Raw genomic sequence first — 22286 nt, 5'->3', positions numbered from 1 at the left:
AGGATAGAACAATAGAATTTATCCAGTTTGAACAACATAGAGAAAATAGATGCAAACAAAATGAATAGAGCCTTCGTGACCTAAGGGATAATAAAAGATCCGAAATTCATGTCTGAGTGTGAGGAGGGAGGGAGGAAGAAGGGGAGAGAGGGAGAGAGAAAGAGAAGGGAGGGAGGGAGAGAGGGAATTTAAATTTGAAAAAAATAATGGCTGAAAACTTCCCCAAATTTTGCAGAAAACGTAATCCTACAAGTTGGAGGAGCTGAGTGACTCCCAAATGTGAACCCCCCCCCCCGGTAATTTTATTGCAAGCCGTGTCATAATGAAATGTTTGAAAACTAAAGACAAAGGAACTTGAAAGCAACTGGAGAGAAATGACACATGATCTGTACCAGAAACATCCAACTCCGATATCATCAGATTTCTCATTTGGGTGTGGGAAAATAGATGCGGTTATATACAATTTGTGGAAGTATAGATTTAACCAACATATGTGAGGGCAGTTTTATGGTAATGACCAAATTTTAACATGTTCATTTACTTTGGTTCAGCAATTCAAATTTATGGGAAGCTATTTGTCAAAAGTATGTTTAATTATCTGTTTTGACATGTATAGGGAAATATTTATTTATAAATACTAGAAATAGCTGGACTATACCCTAATAATAGAAATGTTTTCAAATAAAAATGAAGACAAAATATACTTCACAAGGAAAAAAAATTCCACAAAGAGCAAAGATCTTACTTAATTATTGTTCTAACTTTCATAACATTTCTTAGTTCCAAAATGTATTGAGGATGCCTAATAAACCATTTCTTGGTGAACTCATTTAATGCGTTCAATAATTATGAATTGCAGACACACTCAAGTGTAAGTTCAAGATATAACAAGGACACCAAAAGTAACATTAATTCACTGTTCTATCAGTGCACTCATTTCTATGGGTAATTGAGTTGAACACCATATATATGTATTTTCAAAAAGTAAAAATCATACCATATGTATACATCAATGAAATATTTATTCTAAATTTTAAAAATATCATCCCTATCTATTTTTTAAGGCCCAGTCTGATGTTACCTCCTCCATGAAGTTTTTGATAACCATTTAGTTCAAAATCATCACTATCTTCTTTGACCCCTGACACTGTTTTCCTGTATTTTTGTCTTCTTATTTTCTGTAACATTAGTGGTTATACTGTTACTTGTTGCACTTTATTTATTTATTCTTTAGGGGGAGAATAAGAAAAGTCTAATATTTATTGGGAGACCAGCACTTACTGAATAGCTTACATGTAACAGTTGCATTACAAATTAGTTCTTAATTCATAATGTCACCCAATAAAGAATAAGATAATCTTAAAAAATCCAAAAATGAAAAACCTATCAACTTGCCTCAAGGATAAGAGTCTAACTGTATACAGTACAAAGCCCTTGCTCCATTATTTATACTGTGGTTTTTTGTTGTTGTTGTTTTTAATTTTATTTTTTATTTTTTAAAATTTACATCCAAATTAGTTAGCATATAGTGCAACAATGATTTCAGGAGTAGATTCCTTAGTGCCCCTTCCCATTAGCCTATCCCCTGTCTCACAACCCCTCCAGTAACCCTCAGTTTGTTCTCCATATTTATGAGTCTCTTCTGTTTTGTCCCCCTCCCTGTTCTTATATTATTTTTATTTCCCTTCCCTTATGTTCTTCTGTTTTGTCTCTTAAAGTCCTCACATGAGTGAATTCATATGATTTTTGTCTTCTTCTGACTAATTTCACTTAGCATAATACCCTCCAGTTCCATCCACGTAGTTGCAAATGGCAGGATTTCATTCTTTTTGATTGCCAAGTACTGCTCCATTGTGTATATATACCACATCTTCTTTATCCATTCATCCATCGATGGACATTTTGGCTCTTTCTGTACTTTGACTATTGTTGATAGCGCTGCTATAAACATGGGGGTGCATGTGTCCCTTTGAAACAGCACACCTGTATCCCTTGGATAAATGCCTAGTAGTGCAATTGCTGGGTCATAGGGCAGTTCTATTTTTAATTTTTTGAGGAACCTCCATACTGTTTTCCAGAGTGGCTGCACCAGCTTGCATTCCCATATTGTACTTTAAATATATGCCCTGTACTCCGCCTTATGTGCTTTGCATGTATTATCAGCCTTAATTCTCATGTTCGCCTTAGGTAGATGTTACTATCTCCATTTTATGGTAAAGAAACTAAAAAATTCAGATGTTGAATAACTTGCCTAAAATCATACAAGTAGGATTAAACTGTAGATTTCAAACTCCAGTGTCTGCAACAAGGCCTAGTCACTATGCTGGACTGTCTCCTGAGGGAGTAAGGTAAGTGGAAGAACTGTATATCGTATGTGTATATTGACTTAAAACAGAGTTTTTCTTAAACGTTAAGGTTTTTCTGTAACAAATATATAATTTTCCCTTTTTTTTTCTTTTCTAGAATTCTGGAGGTGGAAGTGGAGTTGATCTTTCAGTGCTAAATGAGGCTCGCAATATGGTGTCAGACCTTCTGATTGATCCAACCCTTCCTCCGCAAGTCATTTCTTCCCTGCGGAGTATCAGTTCCTTGATGGGTGCTTTCTCAGGTTCCTGTAGGCCAAGGATAAATCCCCTCACACCATTTCCTGGATTTTATCCCTGCTCGGAAGTAGAGGACCCAGCTGAGAAAGGAGATCGAAAACTTCACAAGGTCAAGATACAGTAATCAGCCAGCCCTATACTTACCACATTTAATGATGTTTTCAAATTAAAACTGCTCCTTTGTAGCATAGATAAAACACAATTTCTTTTTCAAGGATCAGCTTTTTTATACAGTATATTGAGCTGTTTGGGACTTTAGAGGTAGTTCTAAATCTCAAATATTTCTAAATGAATATTCAGCTTTTATTCTAAATTATTCTAATCAGCAGTTATGACTTTTTTGGCTACAACTATTTATCGTCATTATTGTTTCTTAAAAAGCAGAAAAAAAAAACCCACACAAATTTAATTCCAGGCTTATATAACAAACTAGTAGTCAAATCATGTCATTAATTTATTGTATTATTTAGGATCCCGAAATTGTTCTTGTTGAACCCCAAAGAATTGATCATTATAATATTCATTTCTATGAATTACATAACATTATTTTAAATTGACTTTCACATTTTTGGGGGTCTGTTTTCCCCCCCTTTACCCACTAGAGATTGCTATAACCCAACAGACATTGATTTTTCCATCATTAGATATTGGATGAATTTTTCTTTAAATATCAATGCTTCAAAATACGATTTTCTTTAGGAAATAATAAGTACTATTCTAAGGTATACATTATGCTTGTTTAGAATGCTTTCAATGTCTTTGTTGATAGCTAACATCATAAACTTTAGAAATAAAAACATTTTAGAGATTGTTCTAGATTAACTACTTTATTCTACAGGTAAACTAATGAAGAGAAGATAAAATTCAAAGCAGTTAAATTTTCATTGTAATAGTGTATATGGAGCTTAGAAAAAGTTAAATATGGTTTTGGAAGGATTTTGATAATTAATTTCACTGTGTTCCCAGCATTAGGGTGTAGAAGTGTTGAAAACTTAAGCAAGCCCAATTAGGGCAAAAGTTTGATAATTACTGATTGCAAATCCAGATCACAGGTGGCTATGTGATGCTTTTATTTTGTTTTGCTTATATGATGCTTTTATTTTTAAAAAATACCTGCCTTCGTCAGAATCCAATTAACAATGGTACATGGTTACATGACATTCTTTTTAGCACTCTACTTATGAGGAACAGGTTAATGACAAGCATCAAAAAGTGATAATAATAAATTCAATAAAATAACTCTGTATTCTTGAGTTAGTCTTCACTTGATATGTTGCTATTCCTTTATATTTTCCATTGACATTTGATGTTTAGAATAGTAACTTTTTTCTTTTTTTATTGAAGTGTAGTTAACAGAGAGCAATTTTTAAAAATAGTGATTCTTAAAAATCTTAATCAGAAAAATCTTATTGATATCAATATTACGTTTGTTACTGTGCTTACTGTGTGGAAAAAAAAAGTGTACTAGTACATTTTAGAAACATTTGAAACAATAATATTAATTAAACAGGATGCCTAAATGCCTCATTTCCTGAACATTTTAGTTAATCAGGCTTATTTTTGGTACTGGAATCTACTGATAGGAGTAAGTCCTGTAAGAACCAGGAAGTAAACCATATTTCTTTGTGTTCTTTAAACTTCTTACTTGAATTTCATATCTAATTGGTCTCTGCTTTTGAAAAAGAATAGAAAAACCTGATACTCCAGAAAAGAACAACAGCATTTATAAAAAAGTAATTAGTAAGGAAAAAGGAATTATAAAAGATAATTTAATATAAATGTCTTATATACGTGTGTTAAGAACTAAGACTATATGGACCTAAGTTATAGCCAGAAAGGATTGTAACACAAAGAACTTTTTCACCCAGAGTCTAAGTAACTATGAACCTTTACAAAATCAACATCCTTGGGAAAACTTAAATATAAGAGATATTTAGCTCTCTGAGATGGTTTCAGTATCTGCTGATGGGGGAAATTCAGAAGAAGCAAAACCTGTTTTATGTAAATCCCAATAAAACACCTATTTACAGTGGTAAAAACCAGAATACTTTGGCTAATTGAACATTTAGATCAATTTAGAATATTTTCAAAAACTAAGGTAAACTATTAATGCTAATGGTGTTCTGAATTTAATTGCTAATTGAAAAGGTAGTTCTGAATCTTTCAGTTTCTCCAGGTTAACCCTATATACTTCAGCATTGTATTGAAAATATAAAGGGTTTAGGATCTAGGGCTTATGGTGCCAGATCCTAAGCTTGTCCTCTGAAATTGTTTTTCAGGGTAAATCTTTCATACCTCCTTTTTAAATTGTCAAGTATTTATTTCTCATGAAACTAGGAGTAAAATGTACAAAAGAATAAAGATCTAGTAAAATTGTAGGGAGTTCAGAAACCATTGTTTAATGGGAGGAACACTAAATAGAACAATAGTATCGAATGTAAAATTTGGAGTAAATCTGACATATCTTCAAGATAAAATGTCCTGTGTCTCCTGTACATACTAAAAATCTACTTTGTATTGGTATTTTTACATGTCATCTTTAAAAATACATACACAGCATATCTAAGGGTGACAGTTTTTTTTTTTAATTTTTTTTTCAACGTTTATTTATTTTTGGGACAGAGAGAGACAGAGCATGAACGGGGAAGGGGCAGAGAGAGAGGGAGACACAGAATCGGAAACAGGCTCCAGGCTCTGAGCCATCAGCCCAGAGCCTGACGCGGGGCTCGAACTCACGGACCGCGAGATCGTGACCTGGCTGAAGTCGGACGCTTAACTGACTGCGCCACCCAGGCGCCCCTAAGGGTGACAGTTTTAATCATCGTTAAATTATTCCACAGGGACTACACAGTAGGAATAGCTTACCAACTCCCCAGCTGAGGAGGAGCCCTGGAACTTCCGGTCTGCCACCTATTGAACAGTCGTCGTCCCGGTGGGAACGCAGTAATGGCAAAAGGCCACACCAAGAGTTTGGCATTTCAAGGTACAATCCCCAGTCTTTTAAAGAAATTTGAGTCAAATACACCCACTTTGTTTCTGTTGAATGAAGTTTGAAATAACTAAAGCAGAAAGGAACAGTTGAAGTATTTTAGATGTAGGACAGCATGGGTAGTAATAAGGCATAATAGTGAAACTGATTCTTAAAAAGAAGCTAATGTGTCTTCTCTGAAAAGTTAAGTACGTTGGGTACAAGGCATGCTTGTACCCATGAATCAGGGAGGCAGTTTAAGGAAACTAGGGTCAGTTTAGGACGGGAAGCGGGAAAGGTTTTAAATCGGTATCTGTGACCGTTGTAGGGGCAATCACACAGGTCCAGTGCATGGTATCCAAAGGAAGGTCAACAGAGCTACTGACTTGTTAACGGAAGAGCACATTTCCAGGGCTCATGTCCGATGTTAGATACAAGGTAGCAAAACTCTTGTTCCTGCTGGAGGACTAAGACTACTAATATATTCTGTACTCACTTGAGGATTTACTTGGAACTAAACAGTGCTAATCCTACACATGAAGGGCATGAGTAACCGTAGCTCAAGGAAGGTGGGAAAATGCAGGAGCTGAAATTTTCTGAATGTAAACATACCCATCTACCCTCATAACAAAGGGGTCAATACTTTGTCTTTTAAAAGCCAGGAGACATAGTGATCTCGTGTGAGTTTTGAAGTTCTATGTAGTCAGTGATCTAACTGTGTTAACAAAATTGGAATTAGGGGCGCCTGGGTGGCTCAGTCGGTTACGCGGCCGACTTCGGCTCAGGTCATGATCTCACGGTTCGTGAGTTCGAGCCCCGCATCGGGCTCTGTGCTGACAGCTCAGAACCTGGAGCTGTTTTGATTCTGTGTCTCCTTCTGTCTCTGCCGCTCTGTCTCTGTCTCTCTCAAAAATAAACATTAAAAAAAATAAAAAAAAAAACAAAATTGGAATTAGGGTAAAGTTTCTGCTAAACCACTGTTAGTATTGAGCACTTTGTTTCGCTTGAGCTGTAGAGTTACACATTTGAAACAGTAGATGGCAGGATTGGATCATACCGATTTATCAGTTAAAAGTGGTGTTAATGTTTATATAGGAAATGTGATCAGATAATTGTAATTTTCCAGATTCTTGCAGGATTTATTAATTTGAATTTTCTATAATGTATTCAAGTAAATGAGCTCCTTTTTTTATAAAGGAAAAATTGAATGAAATGATACATGAAACAGGAATGGGTTGAATTACAGAGTATGGTAAAGGAAAATGAGCTTTGGTTCAACACTTGCCCAGAACCTAAACATAATGGTCTTATTTTTGTTGTTGTTGTTGTTGTTGTTGTTGTTGTTTTTTAATGGAAGCAGGATATGGGGAAGTCAGTGATATTGGGAACTGAAAATACAACATATTTCTTAACCACAGGGAACATCATCTTGAGAATATTGTTTGGCTTGAAACAGAATGATGAAAATGATTGCTTTTTAATCCTTCAAAATCACACTGATGTAATAGCAGTACATTTGCAATTAAATGTGATACAGTGAGTTAAGGTCACTTTTATCCTGCTGACTTAAGATGATTGATATTAAAATAGAAACATGGTCCAAAGAAAATTAACTCTGAGAAATGTTCATGAAAGAGGTAAATGTACGCAGATTCAATGTAATTACTTAACTCTCATTAAAACAAAGCCATGTGCCTCATGAAAGATTTAGAAACTTGGAGAATAAAGTAATTGGTGGTAATATGTATGGCAATCATATTAGATAGCATAGCTATCAATCTTTCATGTATGGTAATTTTTTGTTCAGGAACCTTTAGGCTTTAGTAGCTCAAACCGAATAGACATGTGAATCCGGAATCACAAGGCATTCATTTTGACTTTGTTGGAATACTCTAGAACTGAGGTCACATATCCTACATTTTTTTTCTAAATTTAAAGATTTTTTTTAAAGTTTATTTATTTATTTTGAGAGAGAGAGAGAGCAAGTCGGGAAGGTGCAGAGAGGGAGGGAGAGAATCTTAAGCAGGCTCTGTGCTGTCAGCACAGAGCCCAGTGCAGGGCCCCATCTCACAAACTGTGAGATCATGACTTGAACCAAAATCAAGAGTCAGACGCTTAACCTACTGAGCCACCCAGGCGCACCCCACATGTCCTACATTTTTGAATCTTGATTTGAACACAGCTTTGGATTTTGATGCTAGCTTCTCTGACTGTGATTTTAAATGACTCTGACTATGCTTTCAACATGATTCCAGAATTGAACCTCTCATTCCCTAAAGCTGTGACCAAAACCAAATGTCTCATCTCTCCGGTAACGTTTTCATGTTACTGTTTTTCTGCCCTCACTTCCTGACACAATACTGCTACCCTCTCACTTAGTGGTTGTTTTAGAAAGTGGATTTAGCTAGAAAACTTGGTGTTTGCATCCTCTTACCTTGTCCTGTAGATACCTGTCGTCAGGTCTGTCTCTGCGTCTCTTTTCCTTTCTGTTCCCTCTTCTCCTTTATCACTTTATACTGTTTCATGCTTTATATCTCCTTACATGGGCTATTGAATTATCCTCTCTTGTTTTGTAAACATTTATTTATCATTGAGAGACAGACACAGTGTGAGCAGGGGAGGGGTAGAGAGGGAGACACAGAATCCGAAGCAGGCTCCAGGCTCTGAGCTGTCAGCACAGAGCCCGACGCGGGGCTCGAACTCACAAACTGCAGGATCATGACCTGAGCTGAAGTCGGTGGCTTAACCAACTGAGCCCTCCAGGCGCTCCTGAATTTTCCTCTTAATTGACCTTTCCATTTCTAATATCCTTCACTGCCTGTTCCATCTCCTACCCTTCCACGACAATTCTTCCTTAAATGAAACCTTGATTATACAGCTTTTCTGATCATTAAGTTTTTTGACCCTTAACCGATGCCTGTAGAATAGTGCCCAACTTCCTAGCCTGGGATCTGAAACCCTGTTATTCCCTCATGACAAAGCTGCACCCTTACTTGCAAAAATGAAACAATGTGAAAGATAGGAGCAGTCTTGCAAAAAACGTGACCAGAAGAGTGACTTGGAAAGCTCTCTAGGTGAAAACAACAGGCATGTGACTCCTGTTAGACTCTTCCTTGAACTTTCCTGATAATTTCGTTTTTTGTCTAACACATTTGAAAATTGAGTTGAATTACAGTTTGCAGCCCCACCTTGTTTGAGTGCAGAGTAATATAGGATTTAATTTTGCTTTTCTTCATGCTTTGTCTGGAGAAAAAAGTGAAGTGTTATAAACTGTACAGTAGCTGTGATAAACAGAACCCAAGGGAAGAAAACCACCAGGAAGAAGGGCTAGTCATGTTTGAGCAGCCACTGCATTACCTGCCCTCAAGACTTCACCTCTTAAAGTTCACCTGTTAAAGGACTTCAGATTTTAATTAAGAGGGCCATTGTTTTACAAAACCAAAATATGTCTGTCTTTCTCTATTTATCTGAAATTCCAGTCAAGCTTAACTATTCGCTATTCTCTCTGTTCCTCCGCTTCTATGCCCCCCCCTCCCTCCTGCAGTTGTTCTCTCTACCTTGAACAGGTCTTCTCGGCCTCATACTTCTACAGTGTTCAAGACTGGGCTCAGGTGTGACCTCTTAAGAATAACACCCTGATACCCTCCTCTCTCAGTTTCCAAGGAGAAGCAATCTGTTTCACCTCTGAATCTCCTTAACACCTTTTCTTTGCCTTTCATGGCACTTTCACTTTCAACCATGTGTTAGTCATTACTGCTCTTCTGAGGCCTGCTTGATTACTGTGATGAGTTTGGGATTGCAGTAAAATGGATCTTGAAGATAAACAGCTGCCTAACAAGCATCTTGCAGGAGTAAGGTGTTCGTATTATATTGTGATGGTTGATGGTGACTTCTGCTTAAGTTTCAGACCTAGGATGAAGGTTCGCTGGTCAGGAAGTTCCAGGAAATGTGGGTTAGCTGACAATTGGATTATGCATCTCTGAGTTCCAGTATTAGTAGCTATGGTTAAAAAATGGCTAAACTTGTATCTTTGGACTGACTGCTAGGACCCAGCCCTCCCTGTGGACAAACAGAACACATATTCAGACCTCACAGCTCCCTTCCTTTTTAAAAAAAAATTTTTAAGTTTATTTCTATTTGAGCACGTATGAACAGAGGAGGGGCAGACAGAGAGGGAGAGAGAAGACCCCAAGCAGGCTCCACACTGTCAATGCAGAGCCCAACGTGGGACTCGATCTCACAAACTGTGAGATCATGACCTGAGCCAAAATCAAGAGTCAAACGCTTAACAGACTGAGCCACCCAGGTGCCCCACAGCTCACTTTCTTTCAACAGACTTTCCCTGGGGAAAAATAGGCAAGTCATGTCCCAAAACTGCATGGACTATCAACTATAGTTACTCTACACTAAAGAGATTTGCCTTTAACCTAGTCCCCTATTCATCATTTGTCTCCATAACTTCTCTGTAATTAAATCTAATAACTTGTTAGGAACTATATTTCCTAAATAATGTACTAGGGAGCCAGCTTCTCAATTCTGTGTCTCATAATTTATTAGAGATTTATACCAGTGCCTGGACCCTATTTGAACTACAGAGATTCAAGAGGGCTAATGGTCTCCCCTCACTCAGCTTCTTAAGAGAATAGCTCCAAATATAGACATCATACAGCCAACAAGTTTATATAGTTGCTGCTTCTCTCTCTCTCTCTCTCTCTCTCTCTCACACACACACACACTGATAGAAATCTTACCAAGGTAATTGGCATGGGTTATCTAAAAATCAGTTCTTAACATATCACTTAACTCTGTGACCATAACTTTTGGCATTCTTTTGTAATGATTCCTAAGTCTGACTTTAATCATCCTCCTACCAACTATTGATAATCTTTGGGACTCCTATCCTTCTTGTCCCCTGTTTTCTTCAGGATTGTTTTATGTAATCTCATTGGAGTGTATATTTATCTGGTTTGAGGCTAGGAATTAATGAGACAATTCTGGAAGTAGGTGAAAACCTGTAATTTGACCTGTACCTCTCAATTCTGAACAGCTAACTGAACGTATGGTATACTTCAATTATTACAAGGCCCTGGATCAAGGTAGAAAACTATGGAACAGTGCAGTGGGTCTGTTTTTAAAAGGAAAAAGTCCTATCTTTGTTTTGAATATTAACCGGAAAGTAAATTTCAGTAGAGCACACAAATTTTTGGTTGAATATTGCCCTGAGCGGTACTGTTATTGCCCTTTCTCAATCTCCCCAACTCCACGCATAAGCAAAGAGTACTCAAATACAAAGAATGATTGAGCATTAGCAGGGACATGAGTTTATTGGGTGGTATTATTTGAATATTGTTTCTTTTTGTGACATCATCAACAAATCATCATTACTACTGGCTTGAGAATAAAATATGATAGACTCCAACAGCTGGATGTTAATTTAAAACTCCTTACTTCTAAAACTCTAATTTTACAGATGGAGAAACACACCAAGATAGAATGAGAATTATTTTGTGGAAGGTGTGGGAAGACCTTTTAATTAAAAAAAATTTTTTTTAACATATATTTATTTTTGAGAGACAGAGCATGAGCGGGGGAGGGGCAGAGAGAGAGAAGGACACACAGAATCCGAAGCAGGCTCCAGGCTCTGAGCTGTCAGCACAGAACCCAATGCAGGGCTCAAACTCATGAACCATGAGATCATGACCTGAGCCGAAGTCGGATGCTCAACCGACTGAGCCACCCAGGCACCCCTGGGGAGACCTTTTAAAAATACAGGTAGAGGGGCACCTGATGGCTCAGTCAGTTGAGTGTCAGACTCTTGGTTCCAGCTCTGGTCATGATCTCATGGTTCGTGAGTTCAAGCCCCATGCTGGGCTCTGCACTAAGGACATGGAGCCTTCTTCAGATTCTTTGTCTCCCTCTCTCTCTGCCTGTCCCTTGCTCGCACGTGTGCTCTCTCTTTTTCTCTCAAAATAAACGTTTTTTAAAAATAGGTAGAGAGTAAATGCTTTCTCCATTTAGAGTCAAAGAAATTGGAGATTGAATTTTAGTTCTGGCACTGTGAATTTTAGCTGTATGAATTGGGGGACATTACTTAGCCTCTTCAAGCCTCAGTTTCCTTGTCTGTCATATAGGAGACTAGAAAAGATAAAGTATGTAAACGACATAAAACAATGAATGGTACATAATAAATACTCAAAATAGTGCTTTTGTTATAATTTTTGTTAATGTCAACAAGGAAGTTTTAGTGAAATGGTTCTAACTGATTTTACATGCCTTCTGTTTCTATAGTACAGAATTTCTTTTCTCCCTTGGGGATATAGAAGAAACTAGATTTTAGAAAAAGGTCCAAGGAGAGGCTCAAGGCAGGAGTTGGTAAAAGAAAAAGAGTCCATCCACTCAGAGTTGGGGAGCAAAAGTGACCTGTTCTCTAAAAAATTGAGGCTAGGAACCTAAAGAAAAGAGCATTCACTTATTCCACAAATAACTGTTGAACACGTTTATCAGGCACTGTGCTATCTCCACTGTCAATGCAGAGATATGTCTTTATAGCCCCTAAAAAGAATCACAAATTAATGAGGGAAAAGAATCTGTAAGCAGTGAAATTATAATACGTTGTGGATGAATTTGTAATGGAGACATGAACCAAAACCTTTAAGTCACAGAAGAAATAGGCCTTCCTGCAGTAATGGGTAGGGAGGTGCAGGAAAGATGAAGCAGTTGGGGAAGAGCTTATTGAGAACTTGGGCTGTACTAAAAAGTACCGAGAGAGAAGGAGAGAATCTAGATCTGCCCTGGAGCCTGTGTCCACGTGCCCTCATCAGGAGTTTACTGACAAAAGAAAACGGTGAATATTGAAGAAAAAGAAGGTAAAATTTATGGTGTCCTTGCTACACGCTTGGCACTGGGAAGCTTTCAAATATATTTTATTTTAAGTTGCATTTTATACATCGCGTGGCTGTACTGTGTGATTGCCAACCTACATTTAATTTCTTTATAAGAACCCTAAAACCTATAGTAAATATTTCAGTTATAGGAAATGACTGAGTTAGGGGGTAATCGATACCTGTGAAGAGAGGGAACAGAAGAGAGTGAAAACTGTATATGTTAGCCAGTGATTCTCAGTGAGGTCCCTGGACCCAGCAATGTCAGCATCATCTGTGAACTTATTAGAAATGCAGATTACTGGCCCTATGCCAGACCTGCTGAATCAGAAACCCTGGAGGTAGAACTAGCAGTCTGTGTTCTAAGAAGTCCTCCAGATGATATTGATAACCTGCTTTATACCAGGGTTCAGCAAACTACAGCCTGTGGACCTAATGTGGTCCATAGCTGTTTTTGCAAATTAAATTATATTGAAACACAGTTGTATTTATTGTTATCTGTGGCTGCTTTTATGCTACAGTGGCAGAGTTAAGTAGTTGCAGTGGAGACCTTGTGGCCTGCAAAGCTAAAAGTATTTATTTACTACTTGGTCCTTTATAGAAAACATTTGCTGGCTCCTGCTTTAGGCCTTTAAGCAACTAGATAGATGTCTAAATTCTGTATAAGCAGGTATTTCCTAGTTGAACTGAAGACCATGAATAAAAAAAAGAGGAAATTTCCCATGGCTTTAACATTGTTAATTTGTTATCTTTCCCTTTTAGTCAAGGATCCTATCTAAATGGACCTTTAAGTTCAAATCTACTGACAATGCCGAAGCAAAGGTCATCTTCCGTATCCCTAACTCACCATATAGGTCTAAGAAGAGCTGGTAAGAAATCATTCTTTATGATTTAAATGTGGGAGGTCTCAAAGTATATGGTACTACAGAATTTTCTCATTATACATTGAGAGCTGGTTTTGAATGCCATTTATATGTTGTAAATTAACATGACTAAGCAATTTGGATTGACCATTAATTGACCGTTTGCTCATTCATTCATAAACACTTTTTAAACAGCCACTATATACCAGGTACTTTGTTAGGCACTAGGAATTCAGGGATAAAATGTAGAACTACCTAAACTAACCTGAATAGTTGCAGATCCAGATTCACACTGAAAGACTGAGACCTGATCACAGGACTGTAGAACACTTCTCCCCTCACACCTCAGCACCATTATTAAAGACCTATTTACGGTAGCTTCTTTTACCAGGTATGTCCTGGCACTTCTTAAAATTGTAAGGCATACCAAAAGGTAAAAGACACAATTTGGATAGACAGAAATTTATCCGAATCAGATAGGGAGGTTGGAATTACCAGATTGGGAATTTACAACAACTATGATTAGTATGCCAAGGGTTCTAATTGATTAAGTAGACAACATGCAAGAATGGATGGGCAGTGTAAGCAGAGAGGTGGAAGTCCTAAAATGATAAAACAAAAATAAATGCTCTTGATAAAAAGCACTGTGACAGAAATGAAGAGTGCCTTTAACAGGCTCATCAGTAGGCTGGATGCAACTGAGGAAAGACTGTCTTAGCTTGAGCATGAGAAATCTTCAAAACTGAAAAACAAAGAGAACAAAGATTGAAAAAGCAGAATCAAATACCCAAGGACTGTGGGGCAAATACAAAAGGAATACCAGAAAGAGAAGAAAGTGGGAAGGAAGTCATACAGAGAAAGACAGATACCATATGTTTTCACTCTTACGTGGATCCTGAGAAACTTAACAGAAGACTGTGGGGGAGGGGAAGGAAAAAAAAAAGTTAGAGAGGGAGGGAGCCAAACCATAAGAGACTCTTAAAAACTGAGAATAAACTGAGGGTTGGTGGGGGGTGGAAGGGAGAGGGGGGTGGGTGATGGGTATTGAGGAGGGCACCTTTTGGGATGAGCACTGGGTATTGTATGGAAACCAATTTGACAATAAATCTCATATCAAAAAAAATTTTTTTAATTAAAAAAAAGAGAGAAGGAATAGAAGAAATATTTGAAACAATAATGACCAAGAATCGTCTCAAATTAGTATCAGACACCAAACCATAGATCCAGGAAGCTCACAGAACACCAAACAGGATAAATACCAAAAGAAAAATACCTAGGCATATTGTTTTCAAATTACAGAAATTTAAAGATAAAAAAAAATCATTAAAGAAGCCAAAAGGGAAAAAAAATCTTACATATAAAAGAACAAAATAATAATGACATGAAACTTCTCCTCAGAAACCATGTGAGTAGAATGAAACATTTAAAGTATTGTGAGGAAAAAAAACAAAAGAACGCCAACCTAGAATTCTGTACCCTTTGAAATTATCCTCCAAAAGTGAAGGAAAGTAAAGACTTTTTCAGACAAAAGTTGAGGGAACTTGTTGCCACTAGACCTGATGTACAAGAAATGTTAAAAGAAGTTCTCTAAAGAGAAGAATAGTAGTGTAGGTCAGAAACTCAGATCTACATAAAGAAAGGAAGAGCACTGAAGAAGGCATAAGTGAAGGTAAAACTAAAAGCTTTTATTTTTCTTTTTATTCGATCTAACAGATAGTAGTTTAGAATAATCAGAGGCGCCTGGGTGGTGCAGTCGGTTAAGCGTCTGACTTCAGCCAGGTCACGATCTCGCGGGCCGTGAGTTCGAGTCCCGTGTCAGGCTCCAGGCCGATGGCTCGGAGCCTGGAGCCTGTTTCCGATTCTGTGTCTCCCTCTCTCTCTGCCCCTCCCCCGTTCATGCTCTGTCTCTCTCTGTACCAAAAATAAATTAAAAAAAAGTTGAAAAAAATTAAAAAAAAAAAAAAGAATAATGATAGCAACAATGTATTCAATTATTTGTGCATATGTGTATTTTATGTATGTGTATATATGCATATATATAAATGAATGACAGCGATGATACAAGGGACAGAGGAATTGGGGTTATTTTATTATCATAAGGTACTCATAAGGTATCTGTGAAGTGGTGTAATGTTATTTGGAAGTGAACTTGGGTTAGATGTAAAATGTATATTGCAAACTCTAGGGCAACCATTAAAAAAAGTTGAAAAAGAAGTATAACTGATATTCTAAGAAAAGAAAGAAAGTAGAATGATAAAAATTCTCAAAACCACAAAAACAGAAGAAGAGTAGAAAACAAAAATAGGAACAAAGAACAAGGACAACAAATAGAAAACAGTAATAGATATGATAGATGTTAATCCAACTGTATCAGTAATCATTCTGAACACCAGTGGTCTAAATGTACTAATTAAAAGACCTATATTGTTGGGGGCGCCTGCATGGCTCAGTCGGTTAAGTGTCTGACTTCAGCTCAGGTCATGATCTCATGGTTGATGGGTTGGAGCCCCGCACTGGGGGCTGTCAGCACAGAGCCTGCTTTGGATCCTCTGCCTCCCTCTTTCTTTCTGTGCACCTCCCCCGCTCACTCTCTCTCTCTCTCAAAAATAAATACATATAAAAAAAGACATCTATTGTTAAAGTAGATCAAAAAACATGACCTAAATATATATTATCTATAAGAAACCTACTTTAAATGCAAAGACACATAAAAATTCAAAGTAAATGGATGGAGAAAAATACACCACGTTAACACTAATCAAAAGAAAGCAGGTATAAGCTATATAAATTTCGGCCAGAGCAGATTTCTAAGCAAAGAAACTTATCAGAGATAAAGAAAGGTATTACATAACAGAAGACATAAGAGCCTTTAACGTTTATGAGCCTAAGTAACAGAACAACATTTAAGAGTCATTTAAGGCACAATTATGGTTCTGTGTAAATGAAGACTCAAAAGGGGAGGAGAGAAACAATAGGGCAGAATAATTTTCCACAATAGTAAGGGAATTAGCAAATTCCTGAAACTTGGTGAACCCCAAGAAGATAGATAAAATCATAGGGATTTCAGGCAAACCCCTAAATTATACAACAAGAAAAATTTCAAAAGCAACCAAGTAAAAAAGGTTATTTTTCAGGGAACAACAGTAATATTCAGTGATTCTATAATACCAAGTATGAACTCAAAGACATAGAATGGCATATTAAAGGTATTGAAAAAAAAAAAAACAGAAAAATGCCAACCTGGAATTCTTTATCAATGAAAATATCTTTAAAAATTTTTTTAATGTTTATTTATTTTTGAGAGAGAGAGAGAGGGACAGAGTGTGAGCTGGGGAAGGGCAGAGAGAGAGACACACACACACACAGAATCTGAAGCAGGCTCCAGGGTCCGAGTTGTTAGCACAGAGCCCAGCACGGGGCTCAAATTCATGAACCACAAGATCATGACCTAAACTCAAGTTGGACCCTTAACCAACTGAGCCACCCATGCGCCCCAATGAAAATACATTTTAAAATTAAATTGAAATAATATTTTTTCATACAAACAAAGGCTGATAGAATTTATTGCTGATAGGCCTGCACTACTAAGATCCAGCAAAGATAGTGGTTTAGGTAGGAGGAAAATGATCCAGATTGAAGCACAGAATGATAGGAATGAATGAAAAGCTCTAATAAGCCTAAATTGAGTGAATATAAGTGAACGTTGATTAAAAACAATAATAATGGACCCAGCAATTGCACTACTGGGTGTATATCCAAGGGATACAGTTGTGCTGTTTTGAGGGGCACATGCACCCCAGTGTTTATAGCAGCACTGTCAACAATAGTCAAAGTGTGGAAAGGGCCCAGATGTCCATTGACAGATGAATGCATAAAAAATATGTGGTGTATATGCATATACATATGCATATATATATATATATATATATATATATACATATACACATTACATGCATACATACACAATGGAATATTACTCGACAATCAAAAAGAATGAAATCTTGCCATTTGCAACACCATGAAGTAGAGGGTATTACGCTAAGTGAAACAAGTCAGTCAGAGAAAGACAAATATCAGATGATTTCACTTATATGAAGAATTTAAGATACAAAACAGATGAATATAAGGGAAAGGAAGCAAAAGAATATAAAAACGGAGACAAAACATAAGAGACTCTTAAATACAGAAAACAAACTGTGAGTGGGGGGATGGGCTAAATGGGTAAGGGGCATTAAGGAGGGAACTTTTTGGGATGAGTGCTGGGTGTTATACATAAGGGATGAATCACTGGAATCTACTGAAAATATTGTTGCACTATATGCTAACTAACTTGGATGTAACTTAGAAATAACAACGACAATAATCACTTCCTTGTTGCATGCATAATATATGAAGGAGTCAAATGTATCATAACAATGGCATATAAAGGGTGGGAGAAGGGTAAATGGATTTGTAATGTACTAGCAATGATTGAAAAGTAGTAAAAAGTTTTAAGTTTGAGAGAAACTAATACTTTAAAGACACACATTGTAATATACAGAGTGACAATTAAAAGAATTTTAAAAAAAGGTATAAGTAAAAAACAATCATAGGAGGTAACAGTGGCATGATTTTTTAAAAAACTTGAATAACCCAGAAGAATCCAAGAAAAGAGAAAATAAAAGAGAAAAAGAAGGAACAACTGAAAAATAAATAGCAAGAGAGTGGATTAAACAGACTACATTACATTGAGTATACATTTTGTGGGGGGGGGGGGAGGGATCTGCTAAAGTTGTTAAGTATATTTTTAAAATATTCAGTTTTCAACAAAAAGTGAAAATACACTCCAGTTAAAAGACAAAGATTGTCAGACAGTTAACAGCACAAGACTCAAGCATATGTTCTTTACAAGACACCCACTCTTTATATAAGGACACAGTTACTTCTGATCTCATAGCAATAATATACATGAACCAAAAAATGACAGAACTAAAGGGGGGAAATAGACAAATTTATATTCATATTTGGAGATTTTAACTCACCATTCTCATTAACTAGTAGAATAAGCAGACCAAAACGTTAGTATAGATATAAGAAAGATTAGAACAATATGAATTAACTGACCTGACTGTAAAACACTACATTCAGCCAGGATGAATATTTTTTCAAAGAATACACACAAGATTGATAACAGTAGACCATTTGTCAGACTATGAAACAAGTCTCAATGAGTTTCAAAGTATTAATATCACATATAGAGACTGATTCAGGAATGGCAGAGAGAATGTTTCTGTAAACTCACTCTCCTGCTAAAATAACAAAAATAGGGGTGAAAAAAGTGAAACTCAGGGGTACCTGGATGGCTTAGTCGTTCAAACGTCCAGCTTCGGCTCAGGTCATGATCTCACGGTTCGTGAGTTCGAGCTCCGCATTGGGCTCTGTGCTGTTGGTGCAGAGCCCACTTTCGATCCTCTGTCCCCCTCTTGCTCTGCACCTCCCCTGCTCGTACTCTCTGTCTCTCAAAAATGAATAAACATTAAAAAAAACAAAAAGAAACTGAGCCATTTCAGAACTCTGGAAATTAACACAAGCCTGAGAAAAAACTAGAAGTCCTCTGTACAAGACAGACTGTAAGACGATGGGTTCTGTGGCATTTTATTTGGGAACTATCCCTTCCCAGCTTTCTCCCTCAGTGGCACTATTGCTAAAAGCCAATAGCATTGCAGCCATCAGAAAGATCTGACCTCTTTTGAAACTCCCCCAAGAGGACAGTAAATACTTTGCCCAAACTTAATATAAACTTAAAGCTCCTTGGAAAATCTCTGTTCCTGAAGTGTTGTGGGTATTTGATTTGACTCGGAGCTCAGCTTTCTAAAAAACAAACCCTATGCCAGCCAACATTGTGACCACCTAAGGCTGTTATTTCACTTGTGGTAAACAAGAGCTGCCTGAGAATTTAAAAGGAAATCTGGATACTACTAGATGACCATAGGGAATTTGAAAGTGTCTGACAGATTCCTGAAGATCTCAGGATCCTGTGCCAGGATGTCCATGTGCATAGGAAAGATCTGGGAAAGGAGAAGGCCCTAGTCACTTATCTGTAGCTGACCTAGAAGCTCTCACAAGTGAGATGTGAAATCTAAGGCCGTTTCGTAAACTGAAGTTTGAAGGTGTATCTTTTCAAACATTCCCTCCTACAGATGACGTGTAGGCAAAACATTTAAAGAAATGTTCTGACACATCATTCGCTGACCACAAAATTATACTGACCCATGGGTGACTTGCAGGAAGTCAAGCTTAAAATAATAAATCAAGAGCTTAAAGGAAAAAAAAAACCCAGCAAAGAACTCAGTGGCTACACACCTCAGAGAAAACGGAATCTACATAATTAGTCCAGGAAAGTCACTCAACAATCAGAAACAAGAAAACAAACATAAATCAGGAGCATAACAAACCTTGGAAGTGGGAGGGATCTGATGCCAGAACTGTTAAAATATAATGTCCAGTTTTCAACAACAAAAAAAATGAAATACACAAGCAAATTTTTGCCATGCACACAAAGCAAAACAGCCAACAGAAAATTTGCCTGACGGGGCTTGGAGTTTGGACTTAGCACACAATGACTTTAAATCTCCTATTATAAATATGTTTAAAGTCGTAGCAGAAACCATTTCAAGAGTATTGAGTATGACAATAGTATCTCATCAAAGAGAAAATAGAACTAGAAATTATAAAATGAAAATATAAAACGATGTTAATAGTTAAAATTGCTACTTCTACTCAATATTGGATTGGAGGTTCTAGCCACTGCAATTAGCTAAGAAGGAATAAAAGGAAGAGGTAAAATTATATTTGCGTATAACGTCATGTATTTATGAAATCTGAAGAAATTCATTAAGATCTATTACAGCCAATAAAGAAGTTTATCAGTGTGTCAGGATACAAGATCTCTAGGCAGAAATCAGTTGTATTTCTGTATACTAGCAATGAACAATGCAAAATGAAATTAAAATAATTCTATATACAGTTAGCATTAAAAAGAGTAAAATACTTTGCAACAAATTTAACAAGAGTGTAAGACCTGTACACTGAAAACTGTAAAACATTGTTGAAAGAAATTAAAGAAGTCAAAATAAATAAAAGAAATATTCCTGTGTTCATGGATCAGAAAATGTAATATTGTTATGATGGCATTTCTCTCCAAATTGTTCTAGATTTCTTGCCATCTTTATCAAGATCTGAGCTAGCTTCTTTGCAGAAATTGACAAGCTGATCATAAAATTCATATGGAAATTCAAGGGACCCAGCATAGCTAAAACAGTTTTAATAAAAAAGAAGAAATTGGAGGACTCACACTGGCAAATTTTAAAACTTACTACCAAGCTGTAGTAATCAAGACTGGTATTGGCATAAGGATATTCCAGCTCAGTGGGATAGAATTGAGAGTCCAGAAATAAATCCTTACGTGGTCAACTGATTTTCAACAAGGGTGCCAAGATGATTCAATGGGGAAGAAATTGTGTTTTTAGCAAATCCTGGAAATAGACAGGAGCAAGAATGAATTTGGAATTCTACCTTTTGTCATACTCAAAAATTAACCAAAATGCATCATAGACTCAACGGTAGGAGTGAAAGCCTAAAACTAGTGGGAGAAAACAAAAAAAAAGTTTGTGACTTTGGGTTTTGAAGCATTCTAAGATATGACATTCTATGCTTAGAACGCTTGGGTTTCTAAGCATTCTAAGATATGACACCGAAAGCACAGTTCATGAGTGAAAAAACCTGATAATTGGAATTCATTAAAATTGAAAACATTTGTATTTCTACAGAGACCTAAAGAAAGTGATAAGACACAGGATGGGAGGAAATATTTGCAAATCATGTATTTGATAGTGGCCTTTTATCCAGAATATACAAAGATGTCTGTAATTCAATAATAAAAAGACAAATTACCTTCTTAAAAAATGGGCAAAAATCTGAATAGATGTTTCTCCAGAGAAGATGTACAAATGGCCCATACCACATGAAAAGATATTCAGTATTAATCATTACGGAAAATGTAAATCAAAACCACAGTGACCTGTGACTTCATACCATTGTGATGTCTGTAATTACAAAGACAGATAAAAACAAGGGGTAAAAACGTTCAGAAGTGGAAACTCTGATACACTGATGGGAAAGTGAAATGCTACAGCCACTTTGGAAGACAATTTGGCCATTCAGTACTTGAATAGGGAAATAAAATTGTGCTGTATTCATGCATACAGTTTGATATGGCATTGAAAATCAACCACAATAACAAGTAACTGCCTGGAAATATTATTTTAAAATGTAAGCAAGGCATAGAAGCATTTATATTTATTGTCTAATTCAGTTTACAAAGTTCACAAAAGGGGCAAAAGTAATCCACATTGTCAAAAAATGCATACATACATGGTATAAATATAAAGAAAGGCAAGAAAAACAGTACCATAAAAGTCAAAATAATGATTTCCTTTAAAGAGAGGCAGGGGAGTTAGAAGGCAGGATGGTTGAGCTCTGGCCGTATTTTATGTCTTAGCTTGAGTGATGAGTAGTCCCATTGTAACTTTTCTATGTGTGTGTTATATTTCACAATAAAGAGGGTTTAAAATAAAAATGGTGGATCTGTATTATAGAAAGCATTTTTTAAGGATTTCTAGGTTTGTCTGTATATCCAGTATCTACACTAAGATTTCATACCCTTTATTCTTCTTAGCCCACTTGTCAGGATTTTGGATACTCACTAGTATAATTAGAGAAAAGAAGGCTAAAAATTGGAACCTTTGTTTCCAGTTAGTAACCAGTGATTATGACGAGCAAGACACACCTTGTCCTCAGTTTCCTCTTCTGAGACATTAAGTTGACCAGATTAAAAAAAAAAAAAAAAATCCCATTCAGCCCTAACATTGTATGAAATTATAGGAACCTCTAAAGAAATGAGTCTGATAGAGTAGCAGTGGCAGCCCTGGGA

At 36.6% G+C, this 22286-nt stretch overlaps 1 protein-coding gene across 1 annotated transcript in view; it reads left to right on the top strand.

Annotated features, from left to right (window-relative positions):
- The window catches only part of PDE3B (phosphodiesterase 3B), a 172137-nt gene that overhangs the window by 111667 nt on the left and 38184 nt on the right, over positions 1–22286 (top strand). The window contains exons 3-5 of the mRNA XM_027073073.2: positions 2464–2712; positions 5444–5586; positions 13215–13321. Coding sequence (XP_026928874.2) covers positions 2464–2712; positions 5444–5586; positions 13215–13321 — 499 coding nt within the window. The remainder of the gene's footprint in view (positions 1–2463; positions 2713–5443; positions 5587–13214; positions 13322–22286) is intronic.

The sequence above is a fragment of the Acinonyx jubatus genome, chromosome D1 (genome assembly GCF_027475565.1).
Source record: "Acinonyx jubatus isolate Ajub_Pintada_27869175 chromosome D1, VMU_Ajub_asm_v1.0, whole genome shotgun sequence".
In the NCBI taxonomy this organism is placed as follows: Eukaryota; Metazoa; Chordata; class Mammalia; order Carnivora; family Felidae; genus Acinonyx; species Acinonyx jubatus.
This window is presented reverse-complemented; position numbering and strand designations above follow the sequence as displayed.